General features: G+C 35.5%; 2 protein-coding genes and 1 long non-coding RNA gene across 3 annotated transcripts in view; all 3 read right to left on the bottom strand.

The window, feature by feature from the left end:
- The window catches only part of mcama (melanoma cell adhesion molecule a), a 91,506-nt gene extending 73,897 nt beyond the window's left edge, over positions 1-17,609 (bottom strand). Inside the window, exon 1 of the mRNA XM_079606029.1 lies at positions 17,598-17,609. The gene's annotated coding sequence lies outside the window, so the exon portion shown is untranslated. The remainder of the gene's footprint in view (positions 1-17,597) is intronic.
- A 2,529-nt stretch (positions 17,610-20,138) lies between these two features.
- On the bottom strand, positions 20,139-20,756 carry LOC306994983. The gene is made up of 3 exons (XR_013796784.1): positions 20,625-20,756; positions 20,387-20,444; positions 20,139-20,207 (listed from the first exon to the last, which is right to left on the bottom strand). It is a non-coding gene; the product is annotated as an uncharacterized lncRNA (long non-coding RNA).
- A 270-nt stretch (positions 20,757-21,026) lies between these two features.
- On the bottom strand, positions 21,027-23,581 carry mis12 (MIS12 kinetochore complex component). The gene is made up of 2 exons (XM_079606044.1): positions 23,450-23,581; positions 21,027-22,418 (listed from the first exon to the last, which is right to left on the bottom strand). Exons 1-2 carry the CDS (start codon positions 23,463-23,465, stop codon positions 21,787-21,789), a joined length of 648 nt encoding a protein of 215 aa, XP_079462170.1. The 5' UTR covers positions 23,466-23,581; the 3' UTR covers positions 21,027-21,786.
- Between the last annotated feature and the right edge of the window lie 1,107 nt (positions 23,582-24,688).

The following is a 24,688-nucleotide window of genomic DNA, read 5'->3' on the forward strand; positions in this document are numbered from 1 at the left end:
GTCAATTCTCCTTCCTTCACTTGTGTAATCACAACACTGACATCAAGAAAAGCCTCAACAACCGCCACAACTATAACTAGATCTTTCAGAAGAAAATTTGAGTGCTGCTTGTTAAAATGGATAGTTCACCCAAAAAATACCTAATTTTCCAGGTGGTACTAGCCTACATAAAAGAAGGTACTTTGAAAAATTAGAAAATGTCAATGTGTAGTTGACCTTAATTGATGGAATTAAGTTGTTTCTTCTAGGTTTTTATTATTATTATTTTCTTCTCCTTTGTGTACAGTGTCCTATTGGATATGTGTGGGAAAGAGTGTTTGATATGGATATGTTGTAATTATATGTGTAGTTTAAGTTGGGGCGATGCATTTTTTTGTTTGTGTCTGTGGTCTGTTTCAAATGTGTAATGAATAAAAAGTTCATAAAAAAGAAAAAGAAATGTCTCAGTGTTGTTTTGTCCATATAATGGTAGTCAAGGGTCACAAAAACTATTTTTCAAAATGTTTTATTTTATGTTACACAAAAGAAAGAGTCATGAGGTTTGTCATATAGGTTTTGAACGACATGGGGGTGAGTAAATGTATGAGCCATAGCCACTAATAATAATTCATACAAATAAACAAATCATATAAATAAATACATATGATGATGATGATGATGAATAGTAGTAGTAATAATTAACTATTAACAACAGTAATACATATAATACATATATATTATTGTAATTAGTATTATTAATAATAAATAATTTACCAGTAATGATTATAATTAATTGCTAATAATAATTATAATAATAAAATAAACAATTATTAATAATAAATATAGTAATCAATTAAATAATACTGTTATTTTTTATGTTATAAATACATAAATATCAGTAATAATAATATTAAATAAATAAATAAGATAATGAATAGTAGTATTAATACTATTAATTAATAATAGTTGCATTAATAATAAACCATTAAAATAATAATACATATGATAAATAAATATTATTGTTAGTATGACTAATAATAAACAATTAACCATTAATTATTATTGTTAAATAATTAAATATAACATTGTTGTTAATAATAATAATAATAAAAACAATTACTAATAATAAATATAATAATAATTAAAAAATAATATTGTTGTTACTGATGAATAAATAAATATACAAACAGCTAAAGCATGTAATTATAAAACACAGCGTGAAATACAGTACATGCATGCTTGACTGGTGTCCTGCACAGCTCTTGCTTTAACCCATTAGAGGAGAAACGGAAAAAGCTGCAGGCACAGGTCAACCCGTGGGCTCCTCTGAGATGCTTGAGACAAGGTCCCCAATTTCCCCCCAATTGACAAGGGTAACAAAATCAGCAGAACCCTGCCTTCGGCGTGGGCCATGAGCATCAAGCGAGAAAAGCAATTAGAGCTCAGCTGTTCGGGGGACCGGGTCTGCCACAAAGCCCAGGAGATGACAAATTCAGCAAACAAATATGGCTAATATTACAGTGTGGAGCAGTCAGATTGCTGTAAGTGCTGCAGAGGGGCCTGCAGGCACTGGCGGTCATTAGCGCGTCGTGCTTTGGGCTTTGTGAACTGCACCTCTACACACTCAATCTCATTCAGACTACTGACTGAGCTCAGATAAATTAGACTGGCTCAATGAAACTACAAATGGAGAATCTGGCGCTCACTGCTCTTAGAAGAAAAGGTTCTATATAGAACCTTAAAAGGTTCTATAGGCGCTTCATATTTGGAACCCCTAAAAGGTTCTATACAGAACCCAAGAAAGGGTTCTTTCTTGTCATTATAGAACCTTTTTAGCATAAAAGGTTCTTTGGAGTTGAGTAAAGAACCCTATGGTTCTATATAGAACCCCAATGAACCCTTTTTTTCTAAGAGTGTAGAACCTTTTAGGGGTTCCAAATACGAAGCGCCTATAGAACCTTTTAAGGTTCTATATAGAACCTTTTCTTCTAAACAGACGAAGCCACAGTTAGCAGGTTTTTCATATATCACTGCTCACCGCTAATGCACCATGAGCTTATAGTCTATATCATGTAGTAAAATTCTTGAAATTTTTTCCCATTTTCTCTTTGATACTGAATAAAAAAAATTAAATAACAAACTTCAACTCTACTTAATACAAATAATGTTTTTTACATTTTAAATATCCAATTAGGAATGTCGTTTTATAAATGTATAGTGTAAAATCTTGAATCTTGACCAGGGTTAATTTACTAACCCAGTATGAAAAGTGTGAACACAGATTTAAGATTACAGGCCTGTTCACACCAAGACAAATGTTAAGTGGGAAAATTCAGTGTGATACACATCAATTTGAATAAATGAATGAAATGCATCTGTTAATTCAGACCAATATGAACATTCGCATTCCATCGTGACAATTTATTTAAAAAAATTGCGAATAAAGCTTGCCAACCAATAGGAGTTGCGCTTTTGGTCACATGACCAGATCCACTGCTGTTACATAAAACTACGAAAATGTAAATACTTTTGGACTTCTCGGTAACAAGTATGTGTCGGAAACGGAAGTTGTGAAGCTTTGTGTACTAAGGTATTTCTGCTTTTCTATAAGCGCCACCTACTGTCAGAGAGTGATTTTTGTGATGAACATTCGTGTTGGTGTGAACAAACCTTCAACCATCTGCATGAGAAATCAATATTTTGATTTGTTTTGCCAGAAAAAAGACTGTAAAATTTAAAAGAATCTCTGCTCAAAGTGGAATTTGTCAGGTTTTAGGATAACATTAGCATATAGATGACCTCAAAGCTAACAGACATGACTTCATGGTGTCTGTAAAGCATCCAGTTTTTGCATTATATTCTATAAGGGACTGTGTCAAGATTAAGGCTATATCTTGTTAAGTGCAGAGAAGTCATTCAGAAATATGGGGGTTGTTTGGCAAAGAATGGTGGAGTGATTTCATGGATAGTTTATGCCAGTTTCACATGGTAGCCCATAAGAAGGGAGCAGCTGCTATGGGTGGAGACAACAGAACGAGCGGGGGAGTGAAGGAGAGACTGAGGCAGACAACAGCTGTCAGAAGAGATGAGACTTTAAAAAAAAGGAAAGAAGGATTTCCAAAAATGCATCATTTCATTCTTTTTTGGGAACCATGCAAATATACAGTATATGGGGGTTCTGGGTGGTTGCAAAGTGGTTACTTATTGGCAGAATTGAACAGAACTCACCCTCAAATTTATAATATTTTGGTTTCTAGATATAACTAAAGGCACTGTCATAATTGTGCCGAAATTTTGTGGGCAAAAATGTTCATTGTAGCAATGCATGACACACCAGTCACACAGAAAACGTTTTTAAACCCAACAGCTTTCTGTTGGTTAACGTGACAAATTCACGTGACAAATGTGCAAAATCTGTTTCCGGAAATCTTTCGCCTTTATAAGGAATTGAAATGTTGAAATGAATCTGACTGCACCTTAAAGGGGGAATTCACAGCTGACAAGATATGCAGCAGAAACAGACTCGGGTTTTGAATTGATACAGTAAAACCGACACCATTGTTACATCGTACAGTAAGTGCTGAGGAAGCCCCCAGAGCTGAAATTCAGATATCGTAATGGCCGATTACTTTCCGTAAGCGGTAGACCAATCACAACAGAGGTTTACATCAAGACTTTTCAGTCTGACTGAGCCATCAACATGTAAACTCAGCCACCGAGAAATGATCCTTTAAGGCTCCTTTTTTTTCAATTTAAATCTGTGGGATTTTTCTGAAATCTGCCTGTTTTATTCGAAAATCATAAGTCCGGTCATGGAGAAAAGAATAGCATTTCCTCAACAAGCCACATGATTTAAAGTGTCTTTTTTTTTTTTTTTTATGGCACAAACAGCACAAGTTATACTCCAAATGTTATACTTGGGGGTTTTGAAAAATCCCTGAGATTATGCAAAAGTGATATTCATCTTAACATCTGTTTTTTCCTTTCTAAAATATCTTACGCAGAATTAGAAAAAAGATGCCCCTGTCAGCAAAGCCAAGCTGTGAGGCTTTGAGTTGAAAGGATGATTTTTTTTTTACTCTGCAGGCCAAATGCAGGCTTGATCTTGTTTGGATGCAGCTCTGCTGAATGGCTGATATGTTAACACTAGATCTTAGTAGGTGGGGACCATTTCACATGCAGAAAAGTCCCTGAACACAGTCTTTTCTTTGTGGATTGCCATGTTCTTTTGCAAGGAGGGGCAGAACAGCCCTTACTTTCAGGAGACGGGCATAATCACATGACGGCTCCAGTCAAAAGGCACAGCTAGCAGCCACAGATTTGACTTGTGCGTTTATTTGATAAGAGCTTTTCCAAAATGAGCCGGCTTTCAGAAATGGCATTTTTTGAGGAGGGTGGGAGGCGTATTCTGTCAAAAGGAGGCCTCAGACTCTTCCATTACAGACTTCCTCGGGGCAATCACACAAGCAAGATAAATCATGAATTACTAGAGTGAGGCCTGATGGCTTTTCAGACTCATAATGTGATAAAGACTTCCATTAGCAAAGGGAACTCATCATCTCAATGTTAACAAAAGGTACATAATGAATATCCCGCAAACGGTGTTTAATCTCAGATGCATTTGTTGATCAGCTTCACAGAAACCAAACCTCTTGCCCACATAGATGTAGGTCAACGTTGGGCAAAATTCATAATTTAAGAACTGGCTCCCTTACAACTAATGACTGTGAACAAGATGTCGAATATACATGAAGAGAGATTGCTGAATTTGAATTCAAAGAAATTCAATTCAGTCACACAACAAAGGAATTTCAATGAAACACAAAAAAAAGGTTAATCATTTTAGACTTTTTTGATGTAATTTATTGTAATTTATTCCTGTGATGTCAAAGCTGAATTTTCTGCATCATTACTCCATGTCTTCAGTGTCACATGATCCTTCAGAAATCATTATAATATGCTGATTTGCCTTTTTATTAAGCATTTCTTTATAACAACATTTAAAACCGTTGTGCTGCTTAATATTTTTGTGGAAACTGGATTTTTTTTTAGCTTTCAGGGTTCATTGATGAATAGAACATTTAAAAGAAAAGCATTTATTTGATACATAGAAATCTGTTTTTAACATGATAAATGTCTTTACTGTCACCTTTGATCAATTGAATGTGTCCTCTCCTCGCTGAATAAAAGTATTAATTAATTATAAATAAAAATCTGATCACATACTTATATCATATATAAATACTAAATATTCTATGCATACGTACAAATATCCAATCTTTTAATTTTGCTGTTATGATGCATAAAAAGACACCATGAACGAGGGCATTTTATCATGTGATCACAAACGGAGGGAAAGTTTTTACGAAGACAGCAACCGAAAGAAAGAAAAAGCTTTATCTGTATATCTACTGTATTGAACTTCTGAAGTGTTTTTCTGAACAGTAAAATTATTTGACATCTAAAGCATTTTAACCTGACATGTTTCGACGAAAGAGATGTTACCTAGCCTTAATTACACATGAAAACTGAAGTGGACTACATTCTTTTACATTTGTGTAGCCTGAAGCAACCGAGCAGAACAATGACATGAATCAAATTACTGACTCATTATCTGCGCTATGTTAAGAGGATGACGTTGAGACTACTGTCTAGAGCAGATCTGAAATACTAGTAAATGACATCACCTAGAAAAAACAGATGTTAAAATAAGATTTCCATTGTTAAATTTCAGTTTGCTGCAAAAATGTATCTCGTCTTTTTCCAGCAAAAAAAACCAAAAACAAAACGGTAACACTATGAATGAACAATACTTCTACATCATTTATTAATCATAGTTTATGGTCATTTCAATGTTTACTAATACATTATTAAAATCAAATGTATTTGTTAAGGTAATGTACTGTGAAATGAACAATGAACGAGTATTTTTATTAACTAACATAAAAAAAGATTAACAAATACTGTAACAAATGTATTCATGTTAGTTAATACTTTAACTGCTGTTAACAAATGAGACCTTATTGTAGTTACCAAGAAAACTTCCTCAAAACAAGATAAATTCACTAGCAAAGCTGAAAAGTTATTAAAGTTATAAATAGATCAACCAAAAATGAAAACTCTGTCATCATTTACTCTCATGTTGTTCCACCAGTAAATAACATAAATTGGTAACACTGTAAATTGAAGTCATAGTAAGTTGTTGAGTTTTTGGATAGTTTTGGATAATAATTCCTTCTGAGGGATTTGGTATAACACTTGAGTCATTACTAGTGGGTTACCATGATCTTCACTTTTCCAAGTAATCAGTAATTCTGTAGAAGGATGTAGTAACACTTAAGTCATTATATCCAAAACCTCAGACCTCAAAAGCGTTCAATAACTTCAATCATTTCTAGAGTTATCATGCTTTTCACTTTAGAGTAGCCATACTGTTCTAAATAATTAGAAATTCCTTCTGAAGGATTTTGATATACTTGAGTCATTACTTGTAGGTACCCTGATCTTCACTTTTCGATTAATTTACATTGTGAACTAGCCTATAATAGTTCTTATTAGTCCTCTGGGAGTTATGAAAAATAGTTACCGATTAGCTAATAGTGAAGTACCTCACTCAGCTGAATGCTATTCGTCAATAATTCATTAATCAGAGTTTCTTTTTACTGAAAGCAACACTAAATAACTTTTCCTCTTCGGTCGCCCTACAGGTTGGAAGCGGAATTGTCCATTTCCGCTGTCGTAAATCATTTTGCCTACCGCTGCCTACTGTCGCACACAGTAGCGCTGTTTATCCAGCACCAGCTTTGGAATGAACGATGTCCACAGACAAGGTAGAGTATGTTGCTTGATTTCAGGAAATTATGATCTATTGCGACAATTGCGATCTATTGCAGAAACAAAGAAAAACTAAATAATGACTATTGTAACGCTTGACGTAAATCAAGTTAAATTTGTAGTCTCATTCGAACTACAGAAGCGCGACCCGTGGGGAAGTTTGCCCACTATGACAAACTTACATAGTGTGGTTATAGCAGATATAGGGCTGCAAAGCGAATCCAAAAGTGCCTTTCACCCTGTTAATGACTTGATGAAACACTGATACGGTTTTGGAAACATTATTTGAAGGTAAAAAAAATCTTTAGTGTTGCTTTAATAGCAGTTGAATGTTAATGTTAATGTTGCATTACTTATTTGTTGTGTGTAGTGTAGTATTCATTAATGATGGAACAGTATTATAAAGTGTTACTCTTACATTTTGGTCCACCAGAGTGAATGTACTGTATCTTGAATACAAGTTATGTGAATATGTGTTGTTCCATTGCCAGATTTTTAAGTGCCCCTATTTCTTTCTGTTTTGAAGCAGGCAGTGTCAGGTGGCATGATTTAACACGCAGTGTTTATTATATCATTACATTGCTATACATGTAACACCACAATTTTCTTCCTGGCCTTAAACCAAAGCACATAGTTCAATCCTCTGGGCTGTTAACAGAGATCTCATTCTTAGGTAGGGCACGTCTTCAAATGCCTGCTAGATGCCAGTGCATTATTATAATGCTACAGATGGTCTACGCCTGAAGGAACTGCACTGACATGGATGTAGATTTTTTTAATTTTGAATATATCTCAAAATGACAGATCTTTGAAATCTTATCCCTTAAATCATACATGCAGGATGTAAGGTATTATAAAATATGAGTATGAAACAGTTTTAAAGTAATTTGTTGGAATTTTACTTTGTGTTTTAAAAAAATATGTAAACATTAATGATAAAAACTGCACAGTATTTGATGAAAACTGAACACGCTACTGTCTTTCATAAGATCTTTATTATATGAAATTAATTAAATGATAATTCAGTCTTTGTAGATCTAATTTAAATGTGACGGACAGACTTAAAGTATTTTCTTTAATTTGAGTTTCTAGTTTTTTTCTATTAATCTATTTTATGACACATATCAACAAAACTTATAAATTAAATAAATGCATAGGCTAGAAGTACAGTAAATTCCTTAAACAGGGAATGCTGAGTTGAAAGTAGGCTACTTTAAATTATGCAAATTGAACCCTTCGTCCCAACTGTGCTCTCACAACTGAAACTCTATTCTGTTTTTGAATGCATGCATTTCACGTATTTTAATTACAGAATCTGAGCGCTGTGACCTGGAGGGACAGTGATACCTTTGAAGTTCTTCATTAGCGCTCTCAAAGCTAAAGACTGGAGTTAGCAGACCAACACCTTAAAACCCAAACACAGCCCCGTCCAGAAGCATCATGCTTTTGGATTTTTAACACGAAAAATGTTCCATGAAAAATAAAAATAAAAAATAAAAAAACTGATATAATTAAGTTGGACTACCGGTCAAATTAATTAAGATTTTAATTAAGATTTAATTATTAAGATTTAATTACGATTATTTTAATGATTTTGTGCTCAAGAAAACATTTTTGCTGCTTAATACTTTTGTGGAAACAATGATACACTATACCATTCAAAAGTTTGTGGTCAGATTTTATTTTATTTTTAAAGAAGGAAATTAATACTTTTATTCAGCAAGAACTTTAAATTAAACAAAAATGCAAAACACATTAGGGTCCAATTCTCATAGTTCTCAATTCTCAACTACGACTTTTGTCTCCATAAACCCCTAATTACTGGTTATTAGTTAGTAAGGTAGTTGTTAAGTTTAGGTATTGGGTAGAGTTAAGGGATGTAGAATATGCTCATGCAGAATAAGACATTAATATGTGCTTTATAAACACTAATAAACAACTAATATACTAGTAATATGCACAAGTTAATAGTGAGAATTGGACCCTAAACTAAAGTGTTACCAATTTTTAAAATAAATGCTTTCTATTCATCAAAAAATCATGAAAAAATGTCATGGAACCTTTTTAAACATTGATAATAATAAGAAAATTATTAATAATTGAGTGATATTTGATTTTTTTTGTAAGAAGCCTCTTGTTTATCATGGCTGCATTTATTGGATCAAAAAATACAATACACAAAAATATTAAGCAGCACAACATGATAATAATAAGAAAAATTTCTGAAGGATCATGTGACACTGAAGACTGGAGTAATGATGCTAAAAATCCAGCTTTTCCATCACAGGAATAAATGACATTTTAATATATATAATAGTTATTTTAAATTGTAAATTATTTTTCACAATATTTCTGTTTTTACTGTATTTTCGATCCAATAAATGCAGCCATGGTGAGTGTAAGAACAAACTTCTTACGACAGCCGGGCGCATTCAATTTTTATTTTTAAATAAGTCTCTTATATCTACATTTCCTAAATGAATCCCAGGTAAAACGATCCACTAAAATGTCCTTGGGTCCTAAGTGGTCCATATGGATGAAGCCCATATTTTCACAAATGTTCAGACAGACATTTGTGAAAGCCCCCTGTCATCTGCCTCGTCCTGCTTTGTACACTCATAGCTGGAGCGCTGCCAGTGGGGTTGTCATTAAGGGTCCTTTGTTAACTCTGAGGGGGGATAATTGTGCAGCAGGATATTACTCCACACCCCCTCAATGAGGGGCAGAATACAGAAAGAGCCCCACACCTCCTCTGCTCAGCCCGGGCCGGCCCCTCTATTGTGCTGATGGGTTGAGGTGTGCGTATTCTCATCCACACCCTCCTTTCTCAAAAGAAAGGTGTTATTTTTTATACAAATTGATAAAGTTACAACATTTCTATTTCAAATAAATGCTTCTTTTTTTTTTTTACTTTCTATTCACCAAAGAATCTTGAAAAAAAAATGTGTGAGGGTTTCAGCAAAAGAAATATTAAGCAGCTGTTTTCAACATTGAGAATATTAAGAAATGTTGCTGAAGAGGAATTACGCTGAAAATGCATTTTAGGAATAAATTACATTTCTCAAAACTTTTTTTCTGTATTTTTGATCAAATAAATGCAGTCTTGGTGACTAAATTCAGTATCCTGTTACTAAAATCAGTGGTCCCACTTTATATTTATTGAGTGTCTTTAACTACTATGTAAAATGAATTAAATTAATAATTTGATACAACACTGTGTACATAAACATTTATGAACTTTAGTTAAAAAATACCTGCATGTAATTACAGCTGTAATTGATTTCTGTAATCACATATATAATTAAACTATTGACCCAACTCCAACTCCTACACCTTAACCCACCCTTAAACCTATACCACCAAACCTGTTCTAACCTTAACATATCCCACCTTAATAGCAGCAAAACTGTTTTTATGTAAGTATACAGGGGTTGGACAATGAAACTGAAACACTGGCCAATATAGTGGCCAGGTTTCACGCTATGGTATCCAGGGTAATGTCGGCATACCACCACGAAAGAAGAACCACATCCAACAGGAGTAACTGTCAATGCAAGAGGAAGCGATGTCCGGGTACTAACCAGAATTGTATCCAAAAAACATAAAACCAGAGCTGCCCAGCCGCACTTTAATTCTCCTGTTTCCATTCAAACTGTTAGTCGGGAACTCCACAGAGTCAGTATTCATGGTTAATATTTTATGGCCAAACATTTGGTCACTCATGCCAAATGTTGGTTTCATTGGTGCCAACAGTGCAAATATTTGGCAGTGGACATGTATTGTTCTCTAATGAGTCCACCTTCACTGTCTTTCCCACATCTGTAGGAGTTACGGTGTGGAGAAGCCCGAAGAGGCTGAACACTTGGACTGTTGCTGCCCAGAGCGAGGATCAGTGATGGTCTGGGCTGCAATGTCATGGCATCCACTTTTTGAAAACAATAATGTTACCACAAAAACTTGAATTTGTGAAAGCGGTGACGCGGTATGCATGCATATTAAGTGTTCAGTCTATAGGCGCGTAAGTGACATCGCCAACTACTGGCCTTGAACAAAACGCCATTTTTTGTCATTTTCGTGGATCTGTGTGAACAGAACATCGCTGTTGTGTAAACGTGCCCTCAGTCATGGTTTGGCATAAGTCCAAAGGTTTAACCATAAACTGTATAAAACAATGGACGTAGTGTCCGTGACATCACCTGCAGGTTTCTAAAAAGCACTTTTGTAGCCCAAAGTGGACGGAGCTGGCCGTCACCATCTTGGCAGCGCGGATAACCGAAAATGGGAAAAGAGGCGCCAGCTTTTATATAGTCTATAGTAATTACAGGCCTATTTCCTACACATATTTTTGAGGACATGTCAACAATTAAAACAAATACTTCCAATATAGTCTGTGTTAGTAAATGTTACGCTATTTACAATGCAGGCGTAACATAATATGACAACGTTCGGTAAAACAATGTTTTATACAGTCTCATACAGCTAATCACAGTCTGACGGATTCTGGAGTGTAGTAAAGTTTTAAATAAAATTATGAATAATTAATTATCTTAAATAAATTAAATAAATGAATAAATAAATAAAATAATATTATAATTTCACTCACTGTAAAAAAAATGGAGCCCAGACTTCTTGAACAATTTGTTAGTACAATTAACCGCACAGCAAGGCATATTATTTTATAATTGTATGAAATAATCCCGAAAAAAAGCACAAACACGGCAGAGATGCCAAGTTCAGCGGCTGGAATTAGCTGAGGTAGTAACGTGACCACAGACTAGTAGTGACAGCAGTGGTAATCCACCTGTCACTCAAGTGGCCACGCCCTTAATTATGCAGAACTTTAAGGCTAAATATAATTTAAACGGACGAGTTATAAAAAAAATTCACCCCCCTCACAGTTGGCATGAAGAGCAATATGCGCTATATAGACCAAAACCACTTTTTGCACCAGGCTGTAAACATATTTATTTCTGCTGTAAAGTTGGGCATTTTAACATGGGGGGTCTATGGATTGACTCTCTTTTGGAGCCTGTCTCTAGTGGCCAGTCGATGAATTTCAGTTTGAGTCACTTCCGTGTTGGACTCAAGAGAGAGAACTGAAGGTTGCCACTTGGGTTTAACCATCATTGCTGATTAAACTTTATCCTATAATGAGGGCACCAGCACACCAGTATCTAATGCAAGGGACCAACCAACATTCAAAACATATGCTGGTGACCAGCTATGCTTTTCGGCAGATCTTATGCCAAAACAATGAGGAGATAAAAAATTTAATTTAATCATCTCTGTTGACGTTCACTCAGACAAAATATTTCTGTATGTCTTCCGTCTTAATCCGCTTATATCGCTGGATAAGATATCAGTTCATCCAGTGTTTGTGCAAACAGCAAAAGATCAAGGCGTCTCTGCACGTATTTTGTAACTGGTGCCAATGTGTTATATTTAGTGGCAGAGAAACATGGAGAACATGATAGAAAAGCGAATCTGAATTTCAGGCTTCTCAGAGCTTGGTAAGGCGTGGAGAAGGTGACCTCTCCCTGACTGCGCCGGGCTGTCGTCCTAAAGAAGAACAAACAGTCTGTCACCAGCTGTCCCCCAAAATATGCCAAGACTCCTCTCCCACCCACAATGCACTCCTGTTGCTTGTGGCCAGAAGGCCAAGGGATGGGCACACTGTGAAAATGCTCCTCACCCAGATTTTTGGGGATTAATAAAGCTGCTTACGAGACCTAAAATATTTCTCAGCTTTATCTACCAACACTGTGTGTGTTACAGGTGCTGATGCAAGAGAAAACACTGCAATGAAAGATTAACAACACATAAAAAAAAGAGAGGAGGTTTTATCTTGACAGTATGATTTGCGAATACGTGAGAGCGCTTGCCAAATATCTATTGTTGCAACTCTCTCAGAAAAAAAATGGGACAGCTTTCACTGGGACGGTACCATTTAAAAAGGTTCTAATAAGAAAAAGAGTATGCAGAGGCTCAAGGTAGCATACAAGGATGCAATGAGGCTGCTGCTTTGTGTTCCTAGGTGGCATAGTGCCAGTCATTTGTTTGTGTCTAGAGTGCCAACCTGTGAGGCACTCTTAAGACAACTGATGTTTGGCTTTATGTGTCGCCTGGACAAGTCAGTGAACCATATAATTGAAGCCCTAGTCAGTCCTCTGAAAAGCTGTTACACTTCTAGGTTACGACGACATTAGTGCAATAGCCTGTATATCCTATAGGCTAATATGGAATTTGTATGTATGTATCTTTACTTATGTATCTCCTTGTATCTCCGTTTTGTACTGTATGATGTGTTATATGGACCTGTGTCTGCAATAAAGCTTTATTATATGTGCCATTTACTTATTGGGACACGTTTGGTACCCATACCTTCAATGTACTAATATGCACTCTTTAGTTGCAAAGGTGTACCTTCTGAAAGGGTACCGCCCCAGTGAAAGATTGTACCTTTTTTCTTGAGAGTGAACCAAACTGTTTTACAGTCGTACAGGTTTGGAACAACATGAGGGTGAATAAATGATGACAGTATTTTGGGGTAAACTTGGGTAAACCATCGTTTCACTGTAAGTTTGCCACTATAGGCCAGTACCCTTAAAAAGACAAATGTGTAAATTATGCATTTTAGTACCTTGGAGTAGTACAATGTACCCTTAAGGTACTACTATGAAATTATGGGTAAATAAGGCACAGAGTGTACGTATAATGCCCCAGTGAAAGCTGTTATACCCCTACATTTTGTGCAAAAAAAAAATTCTGTGAGTGTTTAGGGCATGGGGTGTCCAATCCTGTTCCTGGACATTTACTTACCTGCAGAGTTCAGGTCCAACCCTGATCAAAAGAGGTCATCCAGGTACTTTTTGCTTACTCTTGTCTTTACTGAGTACTGTGAATTTGGACATTCTTCTTTGGTCACATACTGTTTTTGCCTATAGGCAAATTCAAAAAAACTTTTTTTTCTGGGTCTCATAGTATACAAAGTTTTTTGAATTTAGTTTTTTTTTTTCATGTCATCACATTGTTTAGAGCATAAGAAACAAATAGTAAAAAACATTTTATTCATATGTTATGCTATGTCCTCTGTAGTGGACACCAGGACTCAGTTGTTTAAAAAAAAATTATATGAAATTGTATGTATAGGCAAAAATGGGATTTTTTTTTTTCAATCACCAAAACATTTTGAGGTATCAGGATTTTTTTTAACCAAAATTTGTATAAAGATGATTCTCGACTATGTTATGAAAGATATTACTGAATGCATTGATACACCATTTTACTTTATGCAATATGTGGGTAAAATGGCCATAAATTAATATTCCCATTCAATGCAATGTATCTTGCAATGTATCTATACACTATATCTAATTTGCACATTAATGTGTTCTTGGAGCAACATTTAATGATAAAAGAAGTGTAATAATTGGAGTAATAATTAGCAACATTTTAATAATAATATCTAATATTTCATAGGAATATTGATGTATAATTTATTTCCATATTCACTTGTTGTGTCTCCCAAAATGCCTGATAAACATGATTTAAGTCCTGATGTCCTCTGCAGTGTACATGTATGAAATCAATGCCCTGTTCTGTAACAGAAAGTCATTTTATGATTTGCAACCCCATAACGTTTTCCTGAGATGTTGGTTTATGAAATACAATTTGAAAAGGAGTAAGATTTAAATTCTAATTACAATATATTATCATATTTCATGCATAAGAGTGCTACATTTGATCACTAAATTAATGTCAGGCATTTTTAAAGACCAAGGAGAAGTTGTTTTTATGGTGAAACCATAAACCTCTTTACAGGACACACAGGTTGTGACATGTGACATGTATGGTGCCAGAGAAATTCACTAAAATATAATGTTCAATACAGTGGACAAGAGTCTATTCCTGGGTCCCAGGAGGATATAGGCTAGTAGGGAAGTATGCCATTTCGGATGCAGCCTATCTCTCAGTAGGCTTTGTTTAAAGGGAATTTTTTCCCCTTTGAAATCTGATGGACTGTTCAAATGGCAAATAGATTCAAAATGCATGAGACTTTAGCAACGGATGTTTTGCCATTGATTCTGTTTTTCATGAGGGCAGCCAGTATCCAAATCTAATCACATTTGAGCAAAAAACTGCATAAAAATCATCATGGCATAGGTGAGGGATATGGACCTGTGAAAAGAACTGTGACTGATGGGAACTTGGGATAACAACACACTGTGCAACAAATGAGCGGAACAAACACTTGAAATCGTTCAGACTAAGATCCATTAACAAAAATCTGATTTTAATAGGATTTTAAACCACCCATGAAGGTGGTTTGGACTGGGCTTGTGGAATCATGTTTTGTTCCAGTTCAACAATAAATGTATTTCAGGCAGAGATAGGCAAAACAATATTTTTTGCTGCTTGTGTCTAAACAAGGACATAGTCGTGCCAAATCCTCTGTAAAAAAAAGAAAAAGGTAACGCTTTATTTCGATAGTCCACTTTAGACATTCTACTACTATAAGTAACTTTGCAACTTTGTGTCAACTGTCATTCAAGTATTAGTAGACTGTCTGCTTAATATTTGCTAACACTTAATTTTGTTGGTCCCCCAACAGACATTCTACGGACTATAAGTATCTTGGCAACTACAAGTCAACGTATTCTCCTAACCCGAACCCTAACACCTAACCACAACCCTAACAGTCTACTAACAGTCTACTAATACTCCAATGAGAGTATGTAGTTGAAAAGTTAATTATAGTTAGTAGAATGTCTAAAGTGGACTATCGAAATAAAGTGTTACCAAATCGGTTACAACTGTAATTACATGCAGGTATTTTTTAACTAAAGTTCATACATGTTTATGTTTAAAGGATAATTCCGGTATTTAACACCTTGAGTCTATATTGTAATTTGTTTTGGATGAACAAGAGTGGTGGACAAAATTTTTTTGACAATGGTTCCTCTCTCGAGTTTTTGACTATAAAAGAATTGGCCATGGACCCATTTAACATTGGAGTCAATGGGCATGTCCGAAAATGTCATTAAAACAACCTTTAACATTAGTTTTCAAAACTGTGCAACTCACCGAGTGATTAGTAATGTTAGTTGATGTTCCAGAAACAAAAAGTGTTGCGAAATACAGTTTCTGTCGTGTTTTATTCGTCATTTTGTAAAATCCCATTGTTGAAAAAATAGTTCCACTATAGCAAAATAAACGGATTGGAATCATATATTGCGACGATATATTGTTTATAATCATCAACGAACACCACTAACCACTCGGTGAGTTTAACAGTTTTGTAAACGAACATTATTGGCTGTTTTAATGACATTTTCGGACATGCCCATTGACTCCAATGTTAAATGGGTCCATGGCCAATTCTTTTATAGTCAAAAACTAGAGAGAGGAACCATTGTCAAAAAAAATTTGTCCACCACTCTTGTTCATCCAAAACAAACTACAATATAGACTCAAGGTGTTAAATACCGGAATTATCCTTTAAGTAACCCTAACCTAAAAGTCTACAAACAGTCTACGACACTCTACTAGAACCAACGCTATCTCAGTCAGAGTCAGAGGCTCCCAACTGAATAAGACCCTCAAAGATCTGGCAGATGAGTCAAACCAGGTAAGCTTTTGGCCTCTTGACAAGACAAGAAATGCCTTGCAGGTGTACCCACCTGCTTCCAACCTGCTACACACTCTAAAGTATATTTTCTTCACAAAAACAGGACATACTTTGAGGGCATAGTATAAGAAGGCGAATTGGGGCCGCAGCATATTGTGGTCTTTTTCTGCTGCTTTTTTCAACTTTAATAGCATTTTTTTTTTTCTTATTTTAATTTTTTGCTCATTTTATCAAATCTGTGCAACACAGGCACATTGGAAAAGCATGCCTCATTTTTGAGCATTTTTGTAAAACTCTAAAAATCTATATATGCATTCAATTCACTGAAGTTTCCGTCTGTTATTCCTTTTCACATGGGGCATTTTTATGGGGCATATATTATTAGGCAAATTTTTTGATTAATAAAGTCTTTCTTTCGCACAGTTTACCTGAAAACATTTTAACCAAAGTGCATTCGTAAACTAATATATTTTGACGTTTTCATCACATAATTATTTTCATATGGCTTTTCTGACGTGGTAAACTTGCTCGGTAGCTCACCTTACCTGGTAGGCACAGTATTGCACTTGCAATGTGAAATGATTCAAGTGATAGTATACGAAATCCTGTTCAACATACGTGACAATCAAAGACTTGTAGAGCTGAGGTGGCATTGTTGCTTTCAGGAAATGTTTTTTGCTTTTGTTAACACTATTGGGTTTTAGTGTAGGTCGTAGGCCTATACTACATCATTTTCAAACACGATAGAGCATCAACCTTTTAGCGCCATTCGCCAGAAATTTTATTTCGGAACTGCCACGATATGTACAACAACCAACGTAATCAAACATTATTGCCAAATTCATATTCTGTTTCGGATAAATCTGAACACGCTTTTAGCGCCACTCACTAGACATTTCACTTTGAAAGTGTGGCAAAACATGCAAGAAGCTTAGGTTGAAACCGTAAGTCGTAAGAAAAGTATCCGCAGAAATCGCAAGAAAAGTAACCACACACCTCCTCTTAATACGTGACATGATTTGAGGTCATGTGTGACTTATGTTTGAATCTAACTGTACTGAAGTTTAATACTAAGGGTGACAAGTTAGTTCAAATCTCTAACCTTAAATGGATAGCAGGTCACCCAAAAATGAAAATTCTGTTATCATTTACTCACCCCCATTTTTTTCCATAACTGCATGACTTTCTTTCTTCTGCGGAAGATAAAAAAAGATATTTAGAGAAATGTTTGGTTCCCAACATTCTTCAAAATACCTTTTATAAGTCATGATTGCCTTAGCAAACACCGCCAGTGTGCCAACCTAAAGCTTGGTTTATCATTCGCAAAATCACAGAATTTTGTAAAAAGTGTTTAACAAAACCTTATGAACATTTTGAGAAACACACCTTCAGTAAGCAACCTTGATGTTTGGCCATGCAGAGAGGGACTATTTTTAGCTCAGATATGATACTTTACCTTGTTTGAGGAAATCGATAGTGCCACGAGGTTTCGTTTCACGTAACTTTGAGGCCCTGCCTCAGATGATTCAAACATCCCCAAAGCAAAGAAATATCTTGCACCGATGGTGTGATGCAATGCAACTGGGCCAGAAGTGGGCTGTGCTCTGTTTGTATCAAAGATTTGAACAAAAACACTTGAGGTGAATACAAAAAGAGCACTTCTACATCAATAACATTTTATATCTTTGTTTGGCATAGGAAGCCCTTTACTGAATGAATTAAATGGTATAAAATAAATAAATAAATCTTTGTGCAGATGTTTGCATCAGTACGTATAGATTTATTTAATAGCCTCTTTTTTAAGAAAACCCTGAGCTGGCTTTAAAATTGATAATCTGTATGCAGAATTGATTCATTCTGACTGTGCAAGGAGTAGATTAGCTTTTGCAAGCAGGGCTTTCAAGAGTCTATTGATTGCCCGCATGAGCCACTTGGCCGTATTGACGTCTCTCACAGTCTAATTTTACCTAAAAAATATATATTTGACTAATTTTAAGATAGATTATATCTCACACATCCTTGCACACATGATCTGGTCTATTGATAGACATGGAGGGAAGATTTGGTGTTCACCAAGTTGAGTGAAATGAAATAGATAGTCTTGTTTCGCTTTCCCCATTTGTACCACAAGAGGATAAAAAAAAGAGCTTTGAACTTCATACGCTCAAGCGTTTGCCTCTGGTGGAGAGTCTTTCAGAGAGTAATGGGGGATTCTCAAGGCAGTAGTGCATATTTTATTTATTGTTCACTGCAGTACTTTCTGATGTTGTTAGGAGTTAAGTTTAAAAAATGAAATGACCTCTAACGTTAGATTTTTTTTTCAGAGGCTAACTTTTATTTTATGCTAATCACTGAATGTTAAATTATAGAACACAGAAGATAGGCGCATTATGTAAAATAAAGTTATTGGTTTCAGATGGCAACAGTTAAATGCACGTCATCTGGCAACATAAAGCGCATGTGTTGACCTGCAGACATATTAAAGGGAAGTTTTTGATTCATGTACTGGATAAATGTAGCAATGCTGTTACTTTATCATTTTCAGTAGCATGACAGTTCAGCTGTTTTTAAAGCAGTGTATCTTAACCCTAACATTGTGTTCGGGATATTTTGTCCTGGAGAGGATTACATTTTTTCCTGAAAACGTTAGTTAAAGGTAGGATAGACAATTTTTGGAGAGAATAAAATCCCACTCTCCCTTCAGAGTGTCTCCAAAACACATGAACAGTAGGGAGCAAACAAAAGCGTCACACGAGACGGCGGACCGAATACAATGACTGGACGAAAATTTTATGGTTCAACACATTCCACAAACTACATACAGTATATATATAAAATATATATATATACGCTGGTTTGAGTGGATATATTTTTTTCTCCAAAAACATGCACATAAACAACAATGAAAACACATTTACCGAATAGTCTAGATACCTCGATGCGCATAAAAAAATCTTGATTTAAAAAAAATTCTGAATTTACGAATTTGAATACGCAATATATATCGCATAAAAAAATCAAGATTTTCTTGAAATTATTGAAAATCTTGAAATTTGCTACTTTGTATGGAAGCATATAGTGACATATTGGAAAGAATCATTCCAAATGATTCATGCTAAACTGGTCTCTGTCAGTCTTACATGTAGCACTGAAACGTCTGATTCATTCATAATAAATCGGCTCTGATAATATATACACACAAATATAAAATGCAAAACTTTTGAACTTCAGCATGTTGAAACACTTTAAAAGATGCTTGTAGCTTGCACCAACAGTAGCTTCACTAATAATAGGCTACTGGTCAAGGTGAACATAAATACAATCTTTCAGTGTTTCGTGACATTAGATACCATTCGTTGGTTTCGTTGCGTGCGAATGTAGTCAATCTGTCTCTTAATCAGGAGATCTGCTGTAACCTTATTAAATTTAGCTGGGTTCCACTCTGCTGTTCTCTCATAACTCATCACCTCAGTATCTTCAGGCTCAAGCAGGGTTTTCTGACTCCAGCTTTTCAGTGTGTGGTTGTGTGGAGATAAGGGGTCTTTATTGGTAGACCCTGCTAATCTGACTTGGCAGGGGGGATTGAGGGCAGGCTGTCCGGATTGTGACGCCTCCATCAAACATGACTTTTCTGTGGATGGCCCCAGCTGGTCTGGATACGTCTTTAATGAGTGATGAAAGAGGCAGACGTGAGTCGGGCAGGTTGTGGGGGTCTCCCTCCTCTAATCCACTGTGTCTGTCTCCAGCCCTTGTTTAGGTGCATGCCCTCCAGCAAAGCCAGAGATATGATTCATTTTTACATGAGAATAGCATTGTCATTGGGGTTTCATCTTGCTGGGTGTAATGATGTTGAAGTGGTTTACATCATAAGGTGAGCACTCCCAACAAATCTTAATCTTTTGCATCTTTATCTTGATTTCTTAAAACTTGAAAAAATGGCCTTACCTGAGAAGATATTAAGAGATGTACTTAAATGTGTCATCCACTGATTTTTATTCACTTTCTACATGTAATAGAAAAAATAAAATTAATAACATATTTTTAAAAATAAACAAATGTACTCAGCTAATATACATTCTGAGAAAACAACTATGAAGCAGGGTTGTTATAGTTAAAGGAACACTCCACTTTTTTTGGAAATAGGCTCATTTTCCAACTTCAGAGTTAAACAGTTGAGTTTTACCGTTTTCGAATCCATTCAGCCGATCTCCGGGTCTGGCGGTAGCACTTTTAGCATAGCTTAGCATAGATCATTGAATCTGATTAGACCGTTAGCATCTCTCTCAACAAAATGAACAAAGAGTTTCGATATTTTTCCTATTTAAAACTTGACTCTTTTGTGGTTTTCTAGGTCAATATGACTAGGAATACTCTCATTCCTGCGTAATAATCAAGTAACTGTGCTGCCGTACCATGTACCAAATCCGGGATAGGCGCAATGATATTACAAACTTGCCGGTCACGTTTGAAGTTACCGAGCTGGGGACTATTTTCAGGCGCTGCGTAATATCATTGCTCCTGCTGCACCCATGGTACCATATATATATATATATACAAACACACACACACATATTTTTTTTTTATTATACCTTTATTTAACCAGGTCCCATTGAGATTCAAAATCTCTTTTACAAGAGAGACCTGGAGACCTATATATATATACTGTATATATTCCATGATTATAATAAAAATAAATAAATGGTGTTTCAGTATACTGATTTTATTTGTGTAAAAAATGCATCACAATACAAACACAAAAATCATTTTATTATTTACAATCATGGCCAAACCAAGTATATTAGTCTATTTCATTTATTTCTAATGTTTGCTGTCCAAATTTACACTTGCAACTCAATCCAAGTACTGTATTTTAAGATTGAGACTGTGAACAAACTTTAGGTCTTCCTGTGGCGGCGATGAGGTCATGTACACGCCAATGTGAACTTAAAATCTTTCTCCTCTGAACATCAAGGGAAATATCTTAAAATATACCCTCAAAGAACATAAAACTTGCTGTAAAGTGTAAAGCCAGCCAGGCTGTTGGACACATCAGTTTGGGCCTGTGGGACATTTGGGTTAATCTAATGCAGATCTAACTGTACTGAACATCAAAGGCACTGAATCGTAAATGAGAAAACCCAGCGACTTTGAGGAAGGAGAGATGGACTGCGTTTCAAAAGTCTGAGGAAAATCGCCTGATTACAAATGTATTGCTTTGAAGCTGGACTGATCGTGGCACATGTATGTTAATGTTATTGTCCCGAATAGATTGTGCGCCGCCTCCCCCTGGTGGATGGATCATGCCATTACATCCCAGCTCTTGTTCAAATGTCACATATAAAGCATCAAACCTCATCCAGTCCTTTATTTTGCTTTCTAATCTTGCCTACGACGTCCTGCAGTTGGCCCACAGTCTCCATCATGTGTCGGACGCTGTCTTGCACACTTCCCATTCCCTCTCGCCTCCACGAAAGACGCAGTTCCTCGATCCATCTCAGCACTTCGTCGATCTGTTTCTGCGTTTCTTTCTGCTCCTCAAGCTCAGCGAGAAGCGCTTGCTTGGCGCACACCTCGGCTTCATAAGCCTGGAGCAGTTTGGCAACGGAGTCCTGCAGTTTAGTGAGCTCTTCTTTGCCTTCTGGGTGCTTCTGGTGCAGCTGGTCATCGGGCAGAAGGACGTTTTGAGGAACGGAGAGGACGCGGTCCACCAGCATCCCCTTCATGCGCTGAAACATGACTTCGAAGCGCTCCTGTAAAAACTGTCGCAGTTTTTGGGTGCTCTCTCGAGCTGTCAGTCGGAGCTCTGCTGGCGGGTCACCGCCTGGACACAATCTTTTCACAAACACGGACTCAACTGCGACCAATATGTGATTAAGAGAGTCTCGAAAGGCATCACGAACTCGTAGTGTGCAGGTCTCCGGGGTGAAGCCGAAGAACTGTGCTTCATACAGCTGGAGGGATTCAGATCCCACTGAAACTACAGTGATAAGAGAGACAAGTTACCGAAGGCCACAAATATACACAGTTTTTTATATGTACACAATACAGTACCGGTCAAAAGTTTGGAAGCATTATTATTTTTTATGTTTTTGAGTCTCTTATGCTCATCAAGCCTGCATTCAAAAATACAGAAAAAAACCCTGTAATATTGTTCTCTATTTATGCAAAGCTGATTTTCATCAGCATTATTACTCCAGTCTAAGTGTCACATGATCCTTCAGAAATCATTCTAACATGCGGATTCAATACTCAGTTGTTATCAATGTTGGAAACAGTTGTGCTGCTTAATATTTTTTATAACCTATGATACTTTTTTTAGGATTCTTTGATGAATTTTTTTTTTTTAAAGAACAGCATTTATTTAAAATAGGAGCCTTTTGTAACCATATATACACTACTGTTCAAAAGTTTGGGGTCTGTCATTTTTTTTTTTTCTCTTTTTTTTGTTAAAGAAATGAATACTTTCATTATTTTTGCATCAAATAAATTAACTATATGTTTAAAGTATATTAAAATTCAAACCATTATTTTAAATTGTAATAATATTTTTGATTAAATAAAAACAGCCTTGGTGAACATAGGAGACTTCTTTCAAAAAACTTTATAAATAGTAGTAATGTTTCCAAACTTTTGACTGGTACTGTACACACACATACATACATACATAACATTACATACATACAATATGATAGATAGATATAGACACATACACACACACACATATGTATACACACACACACACACACACACACACACACACACACACACACACACACACACACACACACACACACACACACACACACACATATATATATGAAAGATTGCTTGTTAGCATTGTCGTAGTTTCAAAGGGCTAAATTACTGCTGTTTCTCAGAATATTAAAGAACTAAGTTAGCCGTATGAAACTATAACAATAACATATATCTACTTGTAAAATGTACTAAATATTTTCTAACATCCTAGAGTTACATATAAAATAACGTAAATAAGCTTTTCCGTTTTACCTCCGCTCTCTGCCATCTCTTCAGCCCGCGCTCAGTTCAACCTTCTTCATGCGTCACTCAGCGAAAGTGCGTTTGAAAGCGCAGTGTCGCCCCCTGCTGATTGGGAGCACAATGGTGTGAACATAGACACGTAGAAGATTTTACCATACGGTCTACGGATTTTACGAATTAAACTGTGCATAGTTAATCGACTTGACCTTTTTACGATACAAACGCACGAGTCATTGGTTCGTGACGCATTTTACTCACAGGGATTTAAAAAAAGTCTTCGATAAACATTACAAACTTTGATTTGAAGCAAAAAGTATTTGAAAATCAAACAAAAAGACAAATATAAAAGACTGTGTAGTTAATGGCTTTAATGAGGGAAAGAACCGCAATCCCATCAATCATTGTGAATTATAAAATGACTTAAAAACAATGGATAAATAAACACATATTGATTTAAATATATATTGTAGAAACCGTATATGCTATTTAGGTTTAGGCCTACTAATGCATATACAAATAGATGCAGTGAGATCCATTCAGACGAAGAAGAAGAAAAATAATAAATAATAATAAAAAACAATGAATATTTAAGATACATTATAGCCTAATAATGATTAGCTTTTATTATAGTAACAATAAGAAAGTATTTTACTAAATATCTAAAATAATGTTGCCAGGAGAGTAAAGGAAGAGAGAAATGAGCTAGATGCAAGAGCAGAGCAATAAATGCGCTTTGCCTTTGCCAATATTTATATATAATTTCAGGAACAGTGTTAAACATGCCAAAAAAAATACATTTTCTAAAAATCAGCTCTGATTACCTGTAAGCAAAACTAAACATTCTGGTTTTAACACTATAGAAGCAGAACGCCCAATAAGCATTTTCAACAAGTCTGGACTTTATATGCTAATACTTTCTTTATACCTTACTTTAAAAAAAAACACAAACTCGTGTAACATTTTATACATTAGACCAGATAACAGACTTTTAGAGAAGTGACACCATGTACTTTTTCAGAGCGGAGGTGAACCAAATGTCTGGGTTTGAATATGCCTAATATGAATAGGCTACATATGATATCAAAAGATATAATAGACAAAAAGTACATTAATTAGTTAATTTTAAAAATATATGTTTGATTATATAAATAACCATAAAAGAATAATCATAATAATAAGCATAACTTTTTATTTTTCTTATAGCCTACACCACAAATCTTATAGCCTAATCTTATATCAAAAGTCAGT

The sequence above is a fragment of the Phoxinus phoxinus genome (assembly GCF_949152265.1).
Source record: "Phoxinus phoxinus genome assembly, chromosome: 3".
Taxonomy (NCBI): domain Eukaryota; kingdom Metazoa; phylum Chordata; class Actinopteri; order Cypriniformes; family Leuciscidae; genus Phoxinus; species Phoxinus phoxinus.